We start from the raw sequence: 21,371 nt of genomic DNA, 5'->3' as shown, positions 1-21,371 counted from the left end.
TCACTCCTCCAGCATCATCAGATCCAGTAACTTATTCTACTTTCTTTCTTCCTCCCTTAGTGCAACTCATCTCCCCTTCCCAGCGAGGATGACCTCAAGCCCAGTTGCATTAATTCAGCTGTCAGCATAGGCAGACTCCAACAGCTGGAATACTTTATATTTTTTTTCCATTATCTCCAACTGGGGTTTCCACATTAGTGTCCAAGACAAGTTAAAACAGTTGCCACCCTCATCCTCTTGTTTTTTCCCTTCCTAGTGGTCTCTTTGCTATTTAAGTTTATATTGTTCAGTAGATGAGAGAAATGACTTGGCTTTAAAATAACACCTTAAAAAAAAAAAAGGGATGACAACACATAGTTAATGGCAGATCTTTTCAGTGCTATGGTTCAGCGATCCTTTGCAGAAGTAGACACATATCTAAGAAGGGCACAGACCAGCAGTTCACGAGCAGGACCAAAGGCCTGAAGCATCTCCAGGTAGCTTTAGCACAATAGCACTAGGAGCATGAAGTTAGGACTTCATGGTGACTGTCCACATGCAAAAGGCCAACTCTCCCATTGAGTTCTCAGAAATGAACCATACAAGCATTAAACAGAAAATCAAAACATAGGGAAAACAGCTAGATATTCAGAGGGAAGCAGCATGACCTACTTCAGCCCACAGAACCAACCTGGAGTCCAGACAACAGCAATGCCTTCCTCAAAAGTGGAGGATGTAGGATCCTGTACCCATAATCAGCCTCTGCCCTCATTCCACTGCAGGCTCAAGTCAGTATCAGGATAGGGCACGTGCCATTCTGGAACAAGTGTGTACATGCAGAGGACACCAGGAAACACTACCCCTTGCTTGGCAAAGCAAGCAGGAAAATCAGTGTCAGAATTTTGAGAACAAGGCTGCTTGGATGCAAGTGCCATTCAGTGGAAGCCTGTTCTCATTCTGAACCCAGCAAGCCACAGCCTCTTAAAGCAGGCCAGAGCAGACATCCAGCTAGCAGCTCTTCTCTACACTCAATGCTAGATTTGCAGAAAGTAGCCAGGATGCATAGTTAAGAGGCCAGTGAGCTTCCTGAGCTTTAGGTTTTGAAATCCAAGTGCTTGCAAGCAGTTTGTCACATTACGCTCTGAGCTACAGAGTGGGATGCACCAGGGCTTTTAAAACCTGCATATGCTGTTGTCTCTGGGTCAAGCAGCTCTGCTTCCCTGCCACGAAAATGGGAATCCAGGGACTAACGTATGCTGTCACCACCACACCCTAAGCAGGGAAGGGAGGCTGCCCTGAATGAGTTTTTGCCTTGAGAAAACCCAACCACCTAAGACTATGTGGGGGCATCCTCTTAAAATCCATCTTTATTTGTACAAATCAACATATAAAATCCTCAGTTTACTTTACAGAAACAAAAAGGCACATAAAACTACTTAAACTCTCATCCCCATGGACTGATGGTCAGATACTCCCCCCACCCCAACCTCCCCCTTGCTTTCTCCTCCAGTCCACGTTTCTTCATGTTTCCTTTAGTTTCAGCTCACTCCTGTCCAGGCACAGTTCTGCTCTTGCAAAGATGAAGTATGCACACAGGGGAGATGGTGGAGAGGTGGCATGGGCTGTGCGTGGAATGTTTCACAGGCGCTTTTTAGTAGTAGGTCTCTCTTTCCACCCAGCCTAAAGGAAACAGGGAGAAAGCAGAGTTAGTCTTAAGGCAAACTAAGTACGAGGTTCATGAGAGCTCCTTTTAGGCTCTGAAAGCTTGCACTGTAGCACCTGAGCTAGTAATTGACCTGTCACAATAGAAAAATCTTGCCAAATTGTTGATGTGCTGCAGCTTTCTAGGGCTACCCAAGCATTACCAGTACACTGAAGTAGATGGAAAAGACTGATACTTTCATAAACTGCGGGAGAATGTGGTGAGAGGAACAGAAAAAGTCCTTAATTTGTTGAGAAGGGGAAAGACAGCAAAATACACGCCTGCATAGTGCTTGGCAGTGACAGTCCCCGAGCATTGTCAGAGCTTCTACAGAGCTCAGCAGCATGAAGAGATGGGGAAGGAAACACAGGGATTAGCAGCATGTTCTTACCACCAGGGTTGCGTCTGATAATGAGCTTTCTGACTTCATCATACAGGAATATGAGAAGGGAGTATGGGAAAGCGCAGAACCACCAGGTCGGCCTGTTTGGGAGAGGAGACAGTGAGACTACAGGCAGTGGAGATGCCCTTTGCCTAGCAGAGCTCTGACTTGGTGGCACAGAAGAGTGCAGGAAGGCTGGCTTGTCCCAGCTGGCCAGCACACCAGCTCCCACAAGGCTGGAGTTCAGCTGAGAATTCTCCAAGCCAGAAATTACCACCAAGTTTTCCGCTGCAATAGGTTAAATCTGCTTTCCAATATTAGTTCCAACACGAGGTGTATCATAGTACCTTTGTTCATCTCTGTGCCAGCAGCTCCCCACCTATTAATGTAGCAATATTTCCTTTAAGTACACATAACCTTTGTGCCCACATCCTTGCTCACTCGAACTGCGTTGGTTTTCCTTAGGATTTACACGTGCTAACATCTAGCCGCTGCAGGCATTGGGCAGAGGCCAGCTTTCTTGTTAGGAAATGCTCATGCTTCAGCACCAAACTCCAGACAATGCTTGTGAACGGAACGCAAGATGTACCAGGATTTTTTTGCCATGAAAATTTCATGGCACTTAAGCCAGAGGATTGTTTGAAGTTTGAGACTAAACCCTGCCACAAAATGTTGCAATGCTATTGAGCAATGTTTAAGATGTTAGCACCCTTCCAACTGTTAGGAAAGTTATTATGCACCAACTGGTCATCTACACCTACGTAATGTCTTTTGAAAGACTTTACTATTTGTGCTATTTCTGTGGAAGGTAGAAAAAAAAGCACAAGACATCATCACCAGTTCTTTACTAAAGAAAAGTCATCTGGCCTATGTTTTAGAGCAATTCAACTGGCTTTCTTTGGAGGTACAGCCCCCCACCCACAAAAATACCCCAAGCAAGCAAATACAAGAGCAGCTGCTCCACAGCAGACTGGTACAACTGAAGTTGTGTTGCTAATTTTTGGTGGGGCACTAAACTGCAGGCTCCCCATAAACATTCCATAAGCCGTAAAGAAAAGCAACCCTCGGTGTGCCACACTACAGCAAAGGATCACTCATACCCTCTTATCCTGAGCTCTTCTGGGTTACGACTAGGTTTCATGCTCCACAAGCTCACTACTACTTTTATCCATCTCCTCACCCAAGCACTATTGTTCTGTGGTACAGCCTGCTGCACAAAAAGCATGATGCAACCTACTTGAGAGGGTACATCCTTAGAGCAACATCCATCCCAGGGCAGTAGGAGAGGAAGGCAGCCAGTGCAGTCTCCTCAAAGAGACCAAATATTAAGATCTTGTTCCTAATAGAAACAGGAAAGCAGTCAGCGACAAAGTACTTTCACAGATGATATCCTAAAAAACACCTAGTTGCCATATGGTAGTGAATGGAAACAGACATTCTAGCCCAGAAGTCCATCAGGTGGAGACTATCAGGCCATCCAAGCTGATCCCACAGTTGTTACAAGGGTCTTTTATGTGTCTAGACAAAGATATTCCAGTTCACAACTAAGTCAACCAGCAATTGCTTTCATCATAAATTCAGGAGGCTGGGGTTCATGCCACCAGATCTCTTGATAGATCAGCTGCTCTGCTGCTGCACAAGGCTGTGTGCTGGAGCATGCCGCTGTCCTTTGAGGTGGGCTAGCTCCCACAGACAACGCCAGAAGTCAGCATTTCATTTTGTCTTAGCCTGACAACCGCAGCAGCTACTACAAGAAAGAGAGCACCCAGTACCACTTTTATCCACTACCAAGGCACCAGACTGTTCAAGACTTACGCCAAGATTCCCAGACACTGCTAAGATAAAGAACTAGAATGCTGTGTGCTGGAGAATAGAGAGTCCAATTCTAAATCCTCCAGGGACAGCCTGACTTACTTCATCCCCTGCTGGAAGACGGAGTTTCTTCGGGTCTTGCAAATGATCAAGTCTGCCCACTGCACAACCACAATGCTGACAAAGAAGGCTGTATGGCAAGTGAACTCCACTATTTTCCTCTGTTCATAGGTCTAGGAAGCAGACAAAGCAGACAGCATTTGTTCAGACATGCTCCCTTTGCTCTCTGGTGCTCAGACGGAGTTAAGCAGGCATTAGTATTTCAGCAGGCATTAGTATTCTGCCTGGCAGCCTTTAAGCTGTGCCTCAAAACTTACCCATTGCTGCCCATAGCTGTCTTCCACATCGTTAATCCATCGGTCATCCCACTGAACTCTGATCCCTAGCAAGCCAGAAGGCCAGAACCCATTCTCCGCCATGATTACAAAATAGGTGAAGAAACCTCCAAGGGCCTGGATCATACCTAAACAGATAGAAAAGGATGATAAAACTGATGAAGCTACTGTGCAGTGCAATTATAACAGAAAGCAGCCTGCTGGAGACCCCAACCACCTAAAAAAACTACTCCTTGTGAGGCTCAGTCTCCTGAGCAGCAGTTATAGAAATAGTTCACACTAACAAACTCAGCTGCAACCCTTTTGCTGAGCAGCTCCTGCTCCCAACTTTGTACAGAGTTACTTCTGTTCTGCCCTGTGCTGTGATGGCATGGTACTCGAGGACACAAGATAAAACTCCCTTTGTATTCTCATTAAGCCTTGCCCACCCCAAACCATTGCAAAATACAGTCAAGAAGGTTCCCAAGGTCTGCTGCAATTAAGCATGAGCTCCCATCCTGTGAACTGGGCATGTATCTGTAGCTGCCTTTAATCAAAGCTCCTAATACTGTGTGTTTAGGGATATGCTGGAGAGAATCCTTTACTTCTAATTAAACTAACAATGGGATCTATGTTCTTGCTGAACAAGTCTGAACCAGAGGAGAACTGGTTGTCAGCCAGTTCCTTTACAGCGCTACGCAATTAAACGAAATTACTGTGAAAGCGATTCAATGAATCAAGCTGCACAAGCCACCGCTATGTGCCATGGGGGTAGAATCATGGCAAGCTCTTAAGAGCCTGGGGTTCTGGTTTACACATCCCAAACCAGAACCCTACCAAAATAAGCAGAACAGTCACTGATGCAGGATGGTGTACAACCCTTGCTACCACCCAGTTCAAATCGGTACCAGAGAAAACAGACCAGCTTACCAATCTGCCCATAGGCCATGCTGATCAGCCGTTCATTCACCAGCTTGTCTGTTTTGGGATTTCTGGGCTGCCTCTTCATGATGTCACTCTCTGCTTGCTCATATGCCAGGGAGATAGCAGGGACCTTTGGAGGTGGTAGGACTGCTGTTAGAACCATTCCAATTTTCCACTGTATAGAGCCTTCCCTGCCCTATGTTTTCAGCCTGAGAAACAGCACTGCCCAAAAGCTCTAGCTGTAGTATTTGGGAAAGATGTCACCCCCTCCTCATCCCCAATTTGTCTTTACGTTGGACTGAAGGATCCTCAGACTCGGAGCCACAAGACAGGGAGTGTGGATTAAGAGAGTATCAAATGGTCGCTTATTTTAAATCAGAACACTAAAGAATACTGTATTTAAACACTTTCCTTCCACCTGTCCTTTCTTTAGGGTACCTAAAAACACCCACATTTCTTCTTGAGACAGAAAGACATTCACCATGTCAGTGCCCAAGTCAATGCAGAGGATGGTGACTGTTCCCAGTGGAAGAGGTATGTTCGCAATGATGAAGATCAGGAACGGCGTGATTTCAGGAATGTTACTGGTCAAGGTGTAAGCAATAGACTTCTTCAGGTTATCAAAGATCAGACGCCCTGGGGCAAGGAAGAGAGAACAACATAAAACTCTCACTTATCAGCAGAAGACACCCAAGTAGCTCATAGGCAGCTTCAGTGGTAACACTGAAAGGCAAAATGCTAGCGCAGCAAATTGAAGAGTTCTCTTGCATGTAAGGGTGAGACTGTGTGCCCCATGCATGACATCACTTATACAGAATAATATTTTTGGTCACAGCAATCAGGATTCACTGCATACAGCAGTAGGATTCTAAGCCCTAGTTTCTAAAGGTCATCAAGAGCCCTGGAGGTACCCTCTGTTCTGCTCCTGTTCGAGAACTATCGCTCCATCAGGGAGCAAAACGTGTCAGATTCAGCTGGCAAAGATGACTGTAGGGTCACTTAGGCAAAAGGACAAAGTAGCTGTTGTTACTCAGCTGCTTCCTACTGTTACCCATCCCAAAGGGTCATCTTGGTCCCATGGAAAGGGAATAGACTGAAGGGAGGAGGAAAGTGCTGCCCTCCTTGAAAACACTTGTCATGGAGACAAGCTCAAATAAAGGAGAGCCCTCCAGATGTCTCTATTTCAGAGGGAATCAATATGTGACATTGCTGAAGCATGCCAGTTCACACCACTGTGCACAAGTTTTAAACTCACCTTCTTCAACTCCAGTGACAATGGAGGCAAAGTTATCATCCAGCAGGATCATGTCAGCTGCCTGCTTGGAGACGTCTGAGCCAGCAATACCCATAGCAACACCAATGTCAGCCTTCTTCAGGGCTGGGGAATCATTCACGCCATCACCTGTGACTGCTACAATGGCACCCTAGTCACAAAGAGAGGGATAAAAAGACTGAAATCATCATGTAAGACGTTTCAGGCAGAAAAGCTTTCTCCTATTTTTCAGGAGATAAAGCATAAAAAAACTATTTCACTTTGCTGTAAAGAGACCTCAGTTTTGCCTTGTCCTCCTCTCACCCCTTTCCCCATTCTGATCAGGCTTATCAGAGAACCATGCTGCTCTCTCCGAAGGAGATGTTGGACAATATATAAACATGTCAAATCCTCCTCTCCCAAGCACCTCCACAGCATTCAGGAATTTAATGTGTTAAACATCTTAGAATCAGAAGAAAGCCTCACTACAAACTGAAGATGTTTTCTTGCAAGACTCTTATGTTTATGTATTGCAGAGTGGCCTGACATCAGCTGCTGAAAGACTTGAGATCTAGTCTGGCCCTTTACCTGAGGGCACTGAGAAGACTACGCCCTGCCACTTCAGAAGGCAGCACTGGTTGGCAGTTTATAAAGATGTATGCCTGGGGATTCGATATTAAATCCTTGGACTCCCTCTCTTTACCTGTCGCTGACAGCCTTCCACAATTATAAGCTTCTGCTGAGGAGATGTCCTGGCAAAGACAATTTCTGTATGATGCATCAGGATATCATCCAGTTGCTCATTAGTCATGTCCTTCAAATCTGAGCCATGAACAACACAAGCTTTGGCATCCCTGCAATCAAGAGACAACATAATGTTTGATTTCACAAGTTAAGCTAAGTTTCTCATTAGTTGTATTTGCCCCATAAAACTATGGCTCTTCAGTGCTCTAGGAAAAGACCAACTCCTGCTGTGACTAAATACTAATCCAGGCAGCCTCTGCACAGAAGTTTGTTGCTCCAAGTTTAAAAAGTAGATGGGAAACTTAAAGAAAAAACAACAAGACAGCGCCAAGCAACTGACAAAAAGCGCAATGAGCAGACTATTTCTTTCTACGGCTTTTTAAAATGCATCAAGGCAAAGACTAGTTGTTTCCACAGCTCTTGGCCTCTCTGCAAGAAAGGAACCCCTGGCTCAGGCAGTTAGCTTCCAACATCACAAGAGATACTGTGGTCTTCTGCAGGCAATCCTTTTTGCAATAGACTGATGATCTACACATTGCTCTTCACAGAGAGAGCTCATGCTATGCCAGTTCAGACTATTTTACACTCTTCAGCAACAAAAGCATGCAAAGTTATATTTAGACTAGTTTGGTAGCCTGCATGCTACAGCAAAATACCACCTCTCTAACCCAGCATACCATCCCTTATAGGTCTAGGGGACTATCCATGCAGCTCATCACATCACCCAGTTTAGACAGGGAAATTCCTTCCCCACCCTTACAGCCAGCTGCTGACCTGCTCAGTCACATGGCCCAGTGATCCCTGGCCTGTCTTGGGAGGTTGTGAAGTTACCCTCAAATAAAAGAGAAGAATTCATCCACAGTATTTGTCCTCTCCTCAAGCAATTTCATTCCACAGGGTGTCTCTCTTCAGTTCATAAGCTACGTGGCTACACCCTCCAGCCCAAACACATGCTGGGTCAAGCTAAGCAATGCAGACAGCCTAGCCATTCTGCAAAGAGCCCGCTTATGCCAAAGCACATTTTCTGAGGATGTCTCAGTTCTGCACTAGGCTATGAAGGCAAGCATTAACCCTAAGAGAATGGAATTCCATTCTCACATTTATTCTGCTTGTAGTTACTGACTAGTGTCAATTCCTCTACCGAGCTCAAGTCCTGCTCCCTTTGCCCACCTGCAATCAGACCCAGAAGAGAGTTTGAGAGCAAGAGAGACAGAACTGGGCTTTGGGTGATCAAGTTCATAGGTAACATTTCAGCTCTTTTCTCTAAAGAGTATAAAGCAGTTAAATGAGTTCACTTTCAGTAGCCTAATCAGGCTGGATTGTGACTAACAAACTAGGCATTTTCTTTTTACCATAGTTTCCCCATGAACCTCTAAGTTACCTTACTAAATAAGCTTGACTTTGGGGGCAAAACTAGACCTAGCCTCTATTTAAAGATCTGGAATTGCAGGAGTACGCTGTTTCAGGCCCTGCCACAGCATTGCTCAAAACAGTCCCCAAACAGCCACCTCCCTCCCCCATGCCACTTCAGATATTTTCCTGCCTGCTACATTGGGCCAGTACATGGTGCTTGTGCAGTGACATGAACGAGGCAGGGCAAATGCTCAGCTCGGGGGGGAAAAGTTAGCTCTCAAAGACTTCACCCAGCCAGCTGTTTCTTTCTCCCAGTATGGGGACAGACCATCAGGATAGGCAGCTATGGGGCAGAGAAAGGACAGAAAAAACTGCCCAAGTTTTCTGTACAGGGCTTAATCCTAACTGCTTCCCATGCACAAGAGACATGCACATTCAAGACAGCCTTGTGCATTCTTCACATAACTCACGATACACACTGAAGAGCCACAACATGCTGAGCTAAGCAGATGCCAAGCTTTTCATGTCTAGGGAGAGATGCCGAGGGATTATCCAAGGCAAGGAGAGGCAAATGCTTAACAGCTCTGGCCTTCCCCACCAGTCAGTACCTAGGGTTGACCTGGCTGACAGGAATGTTGAGTCGAGCAGCAATATCTTCTACAGTTTCATTGCCCTCAGAGATGATGCCGACACCCTTGGCAATGGCTTTGGCTGTGATCGGATGGTCTCCAGTAACCATGATAACCTGAAATGCAAACACAGATTGCCGTGAAAGCCTTGCCCGTACTGCAGAGCAACACTGCCCAAAAGGCAGGGTCCCTTGAGACTGAAAAAGGCCGCATGGCTTTTTTTCTACTAGCTAGCCCTGGCACAGAGCAAGCCTGAGGTACAGGCGGTAACCTGTTACTAGTATGCAAGGGATTGAGGTTGATGGAAGACAAAGAAAACCATCGACAGATCCAGTTCTGTTTCCAGCCTGTGCTTTGCTCTCTCATCTCAGTCAGTATTGTGGGACATGCAGAACACACCTGAGCCAAATCCCATGCTCTGGGACACTATGCCACCAGCACTGTCAGTGCTCTAGCAGTTTGGAGTCAAATTCATTTTTCAGTTCATTAACATACAATCATTTGTATTTAATTCAGAAATGAAGCCTGAAGTAGTACTAGTTAAATCCTGATCAATACTTTTTTGCTCACATTACAGCAACAGAGAGAGTAATGGAAGCCCTTTATATCCACAGGTATAGAGCAAGGTGATTTTCAACCCAGGAATAAACTACCTTGATCCCAGCACTTCTGCATTTGCCAACAGCATCCGGCACAGCAGCACGAGGAGGGTCAATCATAGACATCAGTCCTACAAAGCAGAGTTTGTCTACAGGAAAGTTCACGTCGTCTGTATCAAACTGGAAGCCTTCAGGGAACTGATCGTCAGGCAGAGCCAAGTGACAGAATCCTGTAACACAAACCCATGTTTACTCTGTTCCTATGTATCAGAAGGCAGAGCAAGTGAACACTTTCTGCTTCTGCAAACAGCTACGCAAGAATAACAGAGCGGCCTCAGAGGTTTAGTCAGGGCTATTGAGGCAGGAGTCACGCTCATATTCTGATAACTAATAGCTGTTGCTAGGTGCCCAGACACAGCTTGGTTCACATGCAGGGGAGCAAATCTAATACCATGTGGCCTCACAGAGACTGAAGGTCCCAAATGCTTTGCTTCATTTTGATCTAGGCAACCCAGCTGCTGGGCAAGACAAGACCCTGCAGGCTGCCTTTTAGATTAAAGCTAAAGGCAGGACTGTTCCTATATGAATTGCTGAAGTGACCTTGACTCAACACTATGGTTACACTGCAGGAACAGAATACAACCCTCCACTTAATCTGTGGAGACTCTGCACAGGAGCATGAGGGACAAATATTTTCCAATTTATTAAGGCTGCTTTTCCTTACCTAACACTCTCTCCCCAAGGCCTCCCAACTCAAGATAGGCATTCTGAAAAGCATCCTTCATTTCCTCATCCAGTGGTTGCTCTTTGCCATGAATAAGAATGGTGCTGCAGCGATCCAAGATCCTCTCTGGAGCTCCCTTCATCACCAGCAAGTAACGAGATTCTGATGGATTTGCATTTTTGTGGATAGACAGCTAAGGTGGAAGAAATTAAACCATTTTATAGATATGTACTGTGAAGGCTGCGAGTAATCACCATCACTCCGTGTTTTGTGACTACAGTAGCTCAGGACAGTTTGTGATATTCTGCTCTACTTTTAATTTACCCACACTTTAAAGAGGTTCACAAACTAAGTAATTACTATGTATTCTTGAACCTTAACATATAACTACAGATATTGCAATAGCCTTTTTTATATCCAAGTTCCACCTGTTAGGGTCATTTCCCAGCAGTTCATTCCTGTTCCCAGATTGGAGTTCTTCCATTCTCTGTGCACTACTGCTGCACAGGCGGGAAAAGCATGTCTGGTCTTTTTTTAGCAGTTGACACCTTAGTGTCAGGGCAGCTCCAGAAGCTCTTACAGTGTAACTAAGTATGGTCTGTTAAATTTATACTTGTGAGGAGTCTACAAGCAAGTAATGGCTAGACAAGATTTTGGTGCCAAAACAAGTTTTGAGGCACACTGTATGCAAATTTTCATAAGTGCTTCAGCAGTGGCTCTCCCTCAAGAGGACACACGCTTACCTGGTACTTGTTGGTAGAGTTAAATGGTATTTCCACCACTTTGGGATACCTTTCTCTCATCTCCTTGACAGAACCACAGCACAATTCAATGCATTTCAGAAGTGCAGACTCAGAGGCATCTCCTGCCACTGCTCTCTGAGGAAAGAGACAACTATCAAAGCGTACATCCTAGCAGACTCACCACAGAAGATCAGATATTTAACAACAACAAAAAAGCTGTATTCATCTCAGCCCAGTCCCAGCTTCTACCTAACACGATGAGACCAAACAATAGATAATTCTATTATCTAGTCCTGACAAATACTGCATTTCTGAATGCCAGGCCTCCCAGCCTGAGAAAGCAGCAGTCTTCTGGTGCCAAAGTCAAGAAACCCTTTTAAAGGGCAGAGAAAGTCAGATAACCAGGTGCAGTCAGAGAAAGAGCGACTGGAGGGTAAACTTTGAGAAGAACTGCTGTAAGTTGCTTGCCATGAAGAACAGCAAATGTGAGATGAAGGCTGATGACATGCACACAGAAACACTTGCATGTGCTCTCCCATCAGCTTATCAAGCCTCTGGCAGAGGAGATTTAATCTGTCCGTGCCTCCTCCCCCATAAGGTTATGCTGGTAGAGACTGTAGATGGGGGTTCTCAGCCCTGGAGATCTGTGTGTGCTCAATGTCCTGTTTGAGTTTCCTTTGCTGCAATTTAAGTAAATATTTCTTGCCCTTCTGGTCTCTTTGTCCATGAGAATTATTTTTTTTTCCCATTTTTATACTGCTTTTCGGTATCTAATGACTTTTCAAAACTGCCCCCTCCCAAGTCTTCCTCAGATGGGAAGAACTCCAGCTCTTTATCTTAGGTCTAAAAAAACATGACCTGAAGTTACAGCCAGAGGAGTGCTAGGGAAAAATAGTTTGTTCCATCATTTCTATTACCACAGCATCAGAACACCCTTGGGAAGAAATTTATTAATCAACATGACTAATATTTGACAGATTATAAGCACCATACAGTTAATTTCAGCCCTGGCTGGGTCACAGTTCAGAAGCAGGAATCTGAATTGATGTTATGCAGGCATTTGCACCAGCGGCTAAACCAGCAAAAACTTAGAAAGCCAAGACTTGCCAGTGAGAACAGATTGGCTAAAGACAAACAGTCTCCCATGACTGCTGCTCCCCCAGCTCTGGTGTCTACTTCTCCCAGCTCCCAGAACCAGGTGTTGGTAGTTTTTAAAGGTACAAATGCCAGAGACAGCAATTCTTGGAACAGCCAGACATTGGGAAATGCCTAGGAAAGCTTTCTGGTCTTTCCTAGCCCTGTCTGAACTATCTGACCTCCCAAATAGATGGTAGATGCTAGAGGATGGCAGGGAGTCTGCTGTGGGAAATGTGTCTTCCCAGTCCCATCTCCTCTGCCCACAGCACATCTCCTGTAAGAGTGCTACACTGCAGAAAAGATTAAGAGTGGCAGAAACCTCTACTTTGCAGATTCCTGTGACCCACAGGACATAACCTCACTACCATTACGAGAGGGCAGTGGTGGGGAACAGGACAAACATTTCTTTTAGGAACTCACTTTCAGAATTGGTACATTTTCCTGGTTGGCCTGAAACACAGCACGGTTGCAGAGACCTGCAACTCTGGACAAAGCACCCCAAGTAGCTGAGCTCTTGTCAAAGGAAGCACCTGAAAGCAGAGGAAGAATGTCAAAGAGCACCCCCCACAAAAAAAAAAATCACATAAGCTCAAAATCCCACAGCAAGAAGCCTTTACCTCAGAAACAGGAAACACTTAGAGCCTGTTAGCACACTACATCTCTTCCAATCCTCTTCCCTTCCCCGGTACTTGATGAGCAACTGATTATTTTAAGACCCAGGGGTGAAATAGTGCAAGAGAACACCTCTGCTTTCAAAATTCCAGTAATGGCTGTATCCAGCAGCAGCAGAGGCTTCACTGCCAAGGCCCAGGAATTCTGGACAGATAACATTCTTTCAGAGGGGCTGGAGTAAGACATGCTGGGTTCCATCTCCAGGTTGTCTCACTTTATCCATCACCCAGGAACTAGATGAAGTAGCTCCCAAAAGAACAATGCTTAAATAAAGAAAGATACTGCTTCTCCCATGATGGTTCTTAAGGTGGCTTCAAGGGAGATGAACAGGCAGTTAACCAAAAAGCTAACGTACTTTCCATGAAGTGAAATCTTCTAGGTTTATTTTTACTGTAGGCAAGCCAACCATTGCCAGGCCAAAACCAAGTGCTTCCAAATAACACTTTATTTATAGCTTGTTACTTTGCACTGGTATTAAAGACCAAGAACAGTAAAGCAGCTTTTTTAAGTGGTTCAGACAAGCACAATGTTTTGGAGTCATTGGGGGCAGGGTGCAGCAGCACCACTGGAAAAAGTTTATGCTAATAATGCGTTGCAAGCACTACATTTCATGAGGTAGATGACAGCTAGGAAACTCCTGAATTTGGTTGTACTAAACAGTTCTGGAGAGATAAGTACCTCTCTCAAACACACAGCACACCGAGATTTCAAGATCTTATCAATCTCTAGAAGATTTTTTTTGCTGAAGTCTTACAGTCACTTCATTCACTGCTACTGCTCTGCAAACACAGCCGGGATGTTCTGGGAAAACCCCTGTTCAAGGGCAGCCATCCAGTTCAACATGGGAAATTTCCACCTATGTCCAGTCTCAGGTGATTTATTATCAGGGTCAACACCTCTGCTGTCCACACTTTCAGCAGACTTAAGATGGTGCAATTTCATCAGGTACATTTTGGCAAAAATAATCATATACTTTGAAGTAGAGAACAGCAAGTATTTCTACATACCAGACAAACACAAGGGCTGAACATTCAAGAGGCTCAAATTCCAACAGAGTAATACTGAGCAAAAGCAGCCTATATGGAGTTTAAGGATTAAACAGAACTCTGGTACAGTGCAAAGCTTTTATGTGTCATCTCAAGTCTTTTAATGCTCATTATAGATCATATCTTAGAAGTCCTTGCACTGTGAACTTGGACTGGAGAGCTAGAAACACGGTTTCTTAGAAGTACAGGTGTATAGGAAGCCCCAGAAAAAGTCATTTTTTAATGAAATGCCTCAAGTGCAAAGAGATGGCCTTACCACTCTGGTTCTCTGTAGTATCAGCCTCATGAATCTGATTGTCAAACCACATGTGCGCAACCGTCATGCGATTCTGTGTCAGAGTGCCTGTTTTGTCAGAACAGATAGTGGATGTGGAGCCTAGGGTTTCCACAGCTTCCAGGTTCTTCACCAAGCAGTTCTTACGAGCCATACGCTTGGCTGTTAGTGTCAGACATACCTGGAGACAAGGAAGATGACGACAGGTTAGATGTGCTTGTGCACTAATACACTGCTACTCAACTCATTGTGGGCATGGAATGACAACCAGCTTACATGCCCTGCAGTGATATCCTAACTCCACGCTCACCTTGCCAGTGTAAAATAAACAGCAATGTTTAGGCCCAGCTGCTAGGTTTAAATAAGACATTTTCCTCGTCACAAAATCTCCAGAAAAGGACTCACAAGGCTTCAGTTCTCTGCTTCTCAGTGCATTAGGAAGGAAATAAAATGCCCCAGACTAACACTTTAACTAAAGTTGCAGTTCCCTAATCATAGGAACTCTCGAAGTGGGTGGAGGCAGGCCACATATTAGAAGGCCTAAAACAGCTCTGGTGATAGAGCTGCAACTTAGTGGTGTAGGAAGTGAGCAGCTCCCACTACCCTTTCTCGCCAGAGACTCGTATCTAGTTCCAGCTCCCAACTGTTTGTTCCCTAGCTCAGTTGCTGCTCTGCTTCCTAAGGCTGCATGGAAGTCTCTGGCCCCCTCCACCACCACCCTCTACACAGCTGAGCACACTTAGATACTCCCACCATCTCTTCAGGAAACCAAACTTACAAGAACCTCTGCCAGGTCCCAGATCAAAAGCTGGGACTAGAGTGAAGCTTGATGGATGATCTGCCAGCCCTTCACGGTTGGAGGGGCTGGTGTGCATGTGGGTGTAGAAACTGAACAGTTGTACCAAGAAGGCTCCTTCTTGCTACAGAAAAAGGTAAGACAAGTCCAGAACTCCTAGTCTTGCTCACTTCAGTTCTGCAATGCCAAGCCTTTGTGCAGGTCTAGCTTAGAGACCCATCTTCATTAGAAAAACCACTGCAGAACTTAACCTCAATTCAGGCAACTAGCCTGAATACACCAAATTTTAAAGCCTAGCCCTACACACTCACCACAGAGTACCTTCATTAGTGTTTACCTCTGTGAACGTACACTGACCGTGAAGCACTCCACTCCCTTAAGAACCCTATATGTAACTCATTCAATCTTCTTCCAGCTTCACTCACCGTGACCGTTGCAAGCAGCCCCTCGGGGACGTTGGCAACAATTATCCCAATAAGGAAGATTACAGCCTCCAGCCATGTGTACTCAAGGATAAGTGAAAGGATGAAAAAGGAGACACCCAGGAACACAGCCACTCCAGTGATGAGGTGGATAAAGTGCTCAATCTCCACGGCAATTGGAGTTTTTCCCCCTTCCAGTCCAGAAGCCAGACTGGCAATACGGCCCATCACAGTGCGATCCCCAGTGCTAATGACAATGCCACGGGCAGTGCCTAGAACACAGACAGGTTTTAGAAAACAAAAACTCTTTCCAAGACACGCTAAATGGAGTTTGTTCAGCCTGTCCTAGGGTTCAGCAAGCTTTGCCTAAGATAATGCAGGTAGGCATTCCAATGACCGGTGTCTCCCACTGCAGCTTTTTTTACGATCTGGCAGCATGAGAAATAAATGGAAATAAACACTGCATAGATTCTCATGAATGGTCAAGCTGTATGCCCTCTCTCTTCTGTTCCAGGGAATTAAGTGCCAATTGCAGAGAGTTAGAGGAAGCCATCTTCAAGTAGAGTGTCCTCTTCCCTCTTTCAAGGGGATGCCCATTTTCTCTCCCCAAGGCTCTTGAGAAAGATCAAGAACATCCTTCAGTTCTGCTGGGTCGGGTCTTTTTGGGGGCTGGGAAAGAGCAGGGGATAGCCTGCTGATGAGAATTTGTCAGGAGAGGACACAATAGGAGTCAGGCAGAATTCTACACTATCACTGAACAGTTGCACCTTGACACCCTGTGGATGTGGAAAAGATGCTCTGGGCTTCAGCACAAGGAGTACCTACCACCATACTCAGAGCTGCAACAAGCAGTTCTGCCAGAGATATTTGAAATTCCTGCTTTCTGCAGCAGCTGTAGTATTTCTTATAGCTCTGCCTAACCATCTTGGTTCACATCATGTTATGTGCACTTTAACACTGCTGTAATAAGGCAGTCATGCTCGAAGACACACCACATAGCCGCTCCTCTAGGAGAAGCAAGAAGAAAACAACAGTAGTGCTGTGGAGTCTTCCTTGCCCATTGTACAGTATTGCAGTTGGCATGGGCAAAGCCTTTGTTGGGAACTTTCAGCCTGCTCTTGCGTGTTAGGAGTAGGCTACCAACTAATACACTAAACTCACACAGTGTTTGCATTGCTTACCTATGTAGTTTGATCCATAGCATTGTTAATACTTTAGGGAAGTAGGAGAGCCACATACCTTCCACGCAGTTGGTGGAAAAGAAGGCAATGTTCCTGGTCTCCAGCGGGTTCTCATTGGAGAAGTCTGGAGACCTGGTCTGAGGCTCTGATTCACCAGTAAGTGAGGAGTTATCCACCTACATGAAAGAGTACTTCGTCGTACACAAGCAGGCAGATGCCTTCAGCAATGAAAGCTGAGAGACCACCAGGCACTCCTCTCCACCCTTCTCTTCCACTCCACCACCCATTCACAGCATAGAAGACATTCTTTGACATATCATCCTTCATAATGAAGTTTTCAGACATCGTGTCACTGCTGTACCTTGCAACCATGTGCAGATATGATCCGAAGGTCAGCTGGAATTCTGTCTCCTCCTTTCACCTCCACTAGATCTCCAACCACAACACCTTCAGCATTTATGCTGATCTTCTCACCGTTTCTGACTACAAGAGCTTGCTGAAAGACAGTAAAGAAACAATGTACGTCAAAAGCAACTCTTAAAGAGGGGCTCAGAAGATCTGAGTATCTTAAAATAGTTGTGCTACAGTTCTACAACGTTTCTACTTGTACTAAGATGTTTATCGCCAATATGTACGTTATTTAAGAAAAACAGCTATTTTTGTTTTCTTGATATTAAAGTTCCTTGTTGCCAAGGTGACAGTAAGATAGTTAAGTATGATACAGACTGTACATGAAGGAATCTGAGTTTTAGTGCTTATCACACCAGGTACTGAACTCTCCAGACTATCGAGAAAGTGTCCTATGAATGTTAATAAGCTGGTGGAACTCACAGGGTGCCAGGAACTGCCCTGGCCTATTAACATAGTTACTTGGAGCATAAAGAGCAAGGAGTCTCATAAACCCCCCAAAAGTAAGAGCTAGTAACCCATACTAACAGCCAGGCCTTTTGCAATTGAAGCCAATGTTTAAAACAGTTAATAACCTTGAGCAAGCTACAGCCTGGCAGATCTCAAGGAAATGAAGTATTCCATACCTGAGGCACCATGTTCTTGAAGGACTCCATGATCTTGGAACTTTTTGCTTCTTGGTAATAAGAGAAACAGCCAGTGATGATAACCACAGCTGACAACACAACACCCAGGTACAGCTATAAGGAGCAGAGAAAAGTGAGTCAGCAGATGATCTTCCTGAAATGCTTCCAGTTTGTCCAGATAAATTGCTTGGTATTTAAGTGCCCCATTACAAAGCATGGAGGGACTTGCAGTCTCTGTACGTTTTGTACAGAAAGGCCATCCACAAGCTAGTGTTAATACAACACGAAGGAAGTCGGCTGTTCATTTCATTATGTGGAAGCACTCCAAGACATGTTAAGCTCACACACTGAATTTCCTGTTCTTATTGGAAAAGCTTCTCGACTGAGTGCTTAGAGGAAGTTAATCTGCTTTGAGCGAAACAGGCTGCTCGGCCTTTGAGGTAAACCAGACATTTTTACTTACATTATCGTTGTTGGGCTCCTCACCCAGTACACTTTGTATGCCGTAAGCCAGAAAACATAGAATAGCACCAATCCACAACAGGAGCGAGAATCCTCCAAAGAGCTGCCGACAGAACTTTACCCACTCAGGAGTGGTAGGTGGGGGTGTGAGGGAATTTGGGCCATCACGAGCCAAAATCTCAGCTGCACGTGCAGGAGTCAGACCCTAGAAGAGAGGTTCCTTTTATAGGCATTATGGCAAGACTGACTGGGGAAGGTAGCTCTGAAATTTGTTCATGTTCTACCACTGCAACGAGGAGATGCTAACAGGTAATGGAGATCTCCACAGCTTCCAGGGTTCTGCAACACAAAGTGCAGGATGTGAAAGCTGAATGCCAAAAGAGGAGCTACAGGATGCTGGATGCTACTTGAGGAGCCTGCAGGCCATAGGGCTACAAACACTGAAGAAGGGAAGGGCAAGAAGGCTACAGCAGCAGACTCTGAGCTCTGAGGAACATCTCAGTGCAATCTATCCTATCAAATTATGGAACAAGTGAAAGCTGGGGGCCATAAAGATGATGACACTTTGGACTGGCCTTCCAGGAAGTTCAGCTTTCAGAAGCCAAGGTCTTTGACAGAAATATGCAAGTCTCTGTGCTGTTAAAGAGTAAGAGCAGACTTGTTGCTATATGCAATCACGCAAAAAACGCATTAAGCAAAGCAAACAAGAGCAAAGGTGCAAAACCACTGCAGTGCTTCTGCACTGGACTTTGAAGTTAGCTAGGACACTTGCACACCTCTTACTATAAAAGGGTAAAATTTTAACTGCTACTAGCCATCATTTTGTCTCTGGGCATGTGCTAGTTCACTAGACTACATCTGCAATATAACAAACATTTGCCTTTATTACAAGCTCCTCAGGGAAAAAAAAATAAATCCAAGAATTAACTTGACCTTGGAACAATGCAGAGGCAGATAACAGTGACTTTGTTAGAAACAAAGTCACTGAAGTATTGCAGCCAGGCTGTACAGTGGGATGACGAAGAGAAGTATTTGTGAGTTCAATAGTTCTCCTAAAGCCTGGGAAACTTAACTGGAGGAGAGGAGATTAAACAAAAAAGAAAAAAAAAAAACAGACCACCCAGATCTCCCTTTGTGAAGTGCTCTGAGCCGAGACTGTTCCTTTTCAGATCAGGGCAAGGAGGGAGGGAAAACAAAGTCTACCTACCCGACTCAAGTCCGTTCCATATTTACGATGAAGTTCATCAAGGCTCAGCTTGTGGTCATCCTGAAAGACAAGAATGGTTTGGAGGAAAGAGATCACAGTCTCTGCAGGCTGATCAGCAAGAGCTCAGCAATTCCAGCCCCCACCCAAAGTTTCCTATCTGTAACAGTCTGGTGAGATAGCAAAATTCTAGTTCATCTTCTCCGTGAAGAGAATCTCAAACTCATTCTGCAACTCAAAGCGGCCTCATCTTTAGCATTCTTGTGACTATTTGGCTATGACACGACAGCTTTTTAAACAAACTCTGGCTACATCTCAGTGCAGTCTTTATGCCCCCAGCAGATTCTGTGAAGCCTCAGTGGGTTTTGGTTGGTTGGGGGGGGGAGGAGGAAAAGGAAAGGAGTTGGGAAAGAAGGTAGGAACGTACAGAAGATTAACTCTATAATTTCACACATTTTAAAGTAATGCTACCAGCTTAAGCAATGTTTCTTCCCCCAAAGAGGCTCCTTTTCACAGTCAGGCTATTTTTCAATTGGATCAAGCTGGTGCAGAGCAGTGCCTCACTTAAAAGGTTGTACTGGAGGGAGAAGATGCTTTAAGTTAGTATCGCTGCTGAACACAAAATCTCATGTTGGAGCAAGTTTTAGTATGCCCTCTCCCTAACAAAGGGGCCAAAACCGTGAAAGCCCAGACTCAAATCCACAACACAGAAACAAAACATGTATCATTTCCAAGGAGAGCAGATCTAAGCTGGATGATGCTCGTAGACAGATGTGTAACATTATCCAACGTTCACAGATGGGGATGGGAGACACTCCTTAGTCTCAAACATGATTAGAAGGAATAATACTGAAGTCAGTCTGAGCAGAGGCCAGCAGTAAATGGGCTGTACAAACTCAACTCCTCAGCTGGAATGAAAACAGTGGTCTCACTCACATGACAGCACAATAAAGCCTGCAATGCTGCTATCCAGACAGTGCTTGCCTGGGTGAGGAAGCGCAGCTACACTGTGCTACGGGCAACACAGGCAAGCAGAGACTCAGGTTCTGTGTCAAGTGCCTTTTGATAAGTGATGTTTCCGGGGCCTACTGTGTGGTCATCTTGATGCTGAAACACTTGCAGCCTGTCTGGCTTGGAGACAGAGGGGACGAGAAGGGAGATCAGTGCTTTCAGTCACACCACACTGTCAGCACACCAGCTCTTTTCCTTTTTTAGTCACATGAGGCACAGGGCTTATGGGGGTAGTGAACATCTTAAAGCTGCTCCTTCCGTGCCCTACACTCTTACCATTGAGACTTCCTTTTTGAGCTCATCCATGTCCCTCTCCTTCTTCCCCTTTTTCTTCTTTGTGCCATGCTCTGATGTAGCAGTGGGCTCATACTTGTCTCTTCCAGCCTGCAAAAGATGACACAGTACTGTTAGAAACACCTTACAGTCAACTTCTACAGCAGCAGACATGAACTGTGCACATGAGACTGCCAGGCAGTCAAGATGATAATGGTTTATTAAAGTTATGACACTTCAATAAATAAAAAAAATGAGCTAGTGAGCAGACAAGTCTACTCAACAACATCCCCAATCCACAGATTACAGCCAGACACTGTGCAAGTCTAGCTAGGCGGAAAGCGAGTTACACGCTATTCAGTCAGTCTTGATGTGTGAGCTCCAGCTCAAGGTGAAAAAGCGATGAAGAGCAGAAGAAACCAATTCCTGAGTGCATACATATGTTCCCTTCAAGGCATTAACTCCTCCTTCCCCCTCTCAGTCTTCTGCATCCTCTGGCAAGGAGCAGCTATCAACTGAAGATAAGTAAGAGGTGGTATTTCTGACTGGTTGAATCTGGGGGATGAGTTCCAACACTTTCATTCTTAGATTGTTACTCTAGCTGGCTGGTTACACAACAGAAATCTGCTTTCAATTTATGGC

The 21,371-nt window shown here is 45.1% G+C and overlaps 1 protein-coding gene across 1 annotated transcript; it reads right to left on the bottom strand.

Annotated features, from left to right (window-relative positions):
• Positions 1 to 1,320: 1,320 nt before the first annotated feature.
• LOC104165105 (sodium/potassium-transporting ATPase subunit alpha-1) lies at positions 1,321 to 20,835 on the bottom strand. Its single transcript, XM_009704654.1, has 22 exons — positions 20,733 to 20,835; positions 19,449 to 19,508; positions 18,243 to 18,446; positions 17,780 to 17,893; positions 17,107 to 17,241; positions 16,804 to 16,921; positions 15,568 to 15,836; positions 14,329 to 14,527; positions 12,775 to 12,884; positions 11,218 to 11,352; positions 10,475 to 10,667; positions 9,805 to 9,980; positions 9,131 to 9,267; positions 7,129 to 7,279; positions 6,429 to 6,597; positions 5,655 to 5,809; positions 5,180 to 5,303; positions 4,253 to 4,398; positions 3,978 to 4,108; positions 3,301 to 3,402; positions 2,073 to 2,164; positions 1,321 to 1,659 (listed from the first exon to the last, which is right to left on the bottom strand). The coding sequence occupies exons 1-22, from the start codon at positions 20,760 to 20,762 to the stop codon at positions 1,631 to 1,633; spliced, it is 2,979 nt and encodes a 992-aa protein (XP_009702956.1). The 5' UTR covers positions 20,763 to 20,835; the 3' UTR covers positions 1,321 to 1,630.
• Positions 20,836 to 21,371: the final 536 nt, after the last annotated feature.

The sequence above is a fragment of the Cariama cristata genome, unplaced genomic scaffold, assembly GCF_000690535.1.
Source record: "Cariama cristata isolate BGI_N322 unplaced genomic scaffold, ASM69053v1 scaffold247, whole genome shotgun sequence".
Lineage (NCBI taxonomy): Eukaryota > Metazoa > Chordata > Aves > Cariamiformes > Cariamidae > Cariama > Cariama cristata.
This window is presented reverse-complemented; position numbering and strand designations above follow the sequence as displayed.

What these genes read in the sequence shown, in the direction of transcription:
- LOC104165105 (XM_009704654.1), bottom strand. Translation starts at nt 20,762, where the DNA reads ATGGATGAGCTCAAAAAGGAAGTCTCAATG. An exon ending in TCAAGAACATGGTGCCTCAG is followed by an intron (nt 17,242 to 17,779) that starts GTATGGAATACT and finishes ACTGTCTTTCAG; the next exon opens with CAAGCTCTTGTAGTCAGAAA. An exon ending in ACTCTACCAACAAGTACCAG is followed by an intron (nt 10,668 to 11,217) that starts GTAAGCGTGTGT and finishes CTTCCACCTTAG; the next exon opens with CTGTCTATCCACAAAAATGC.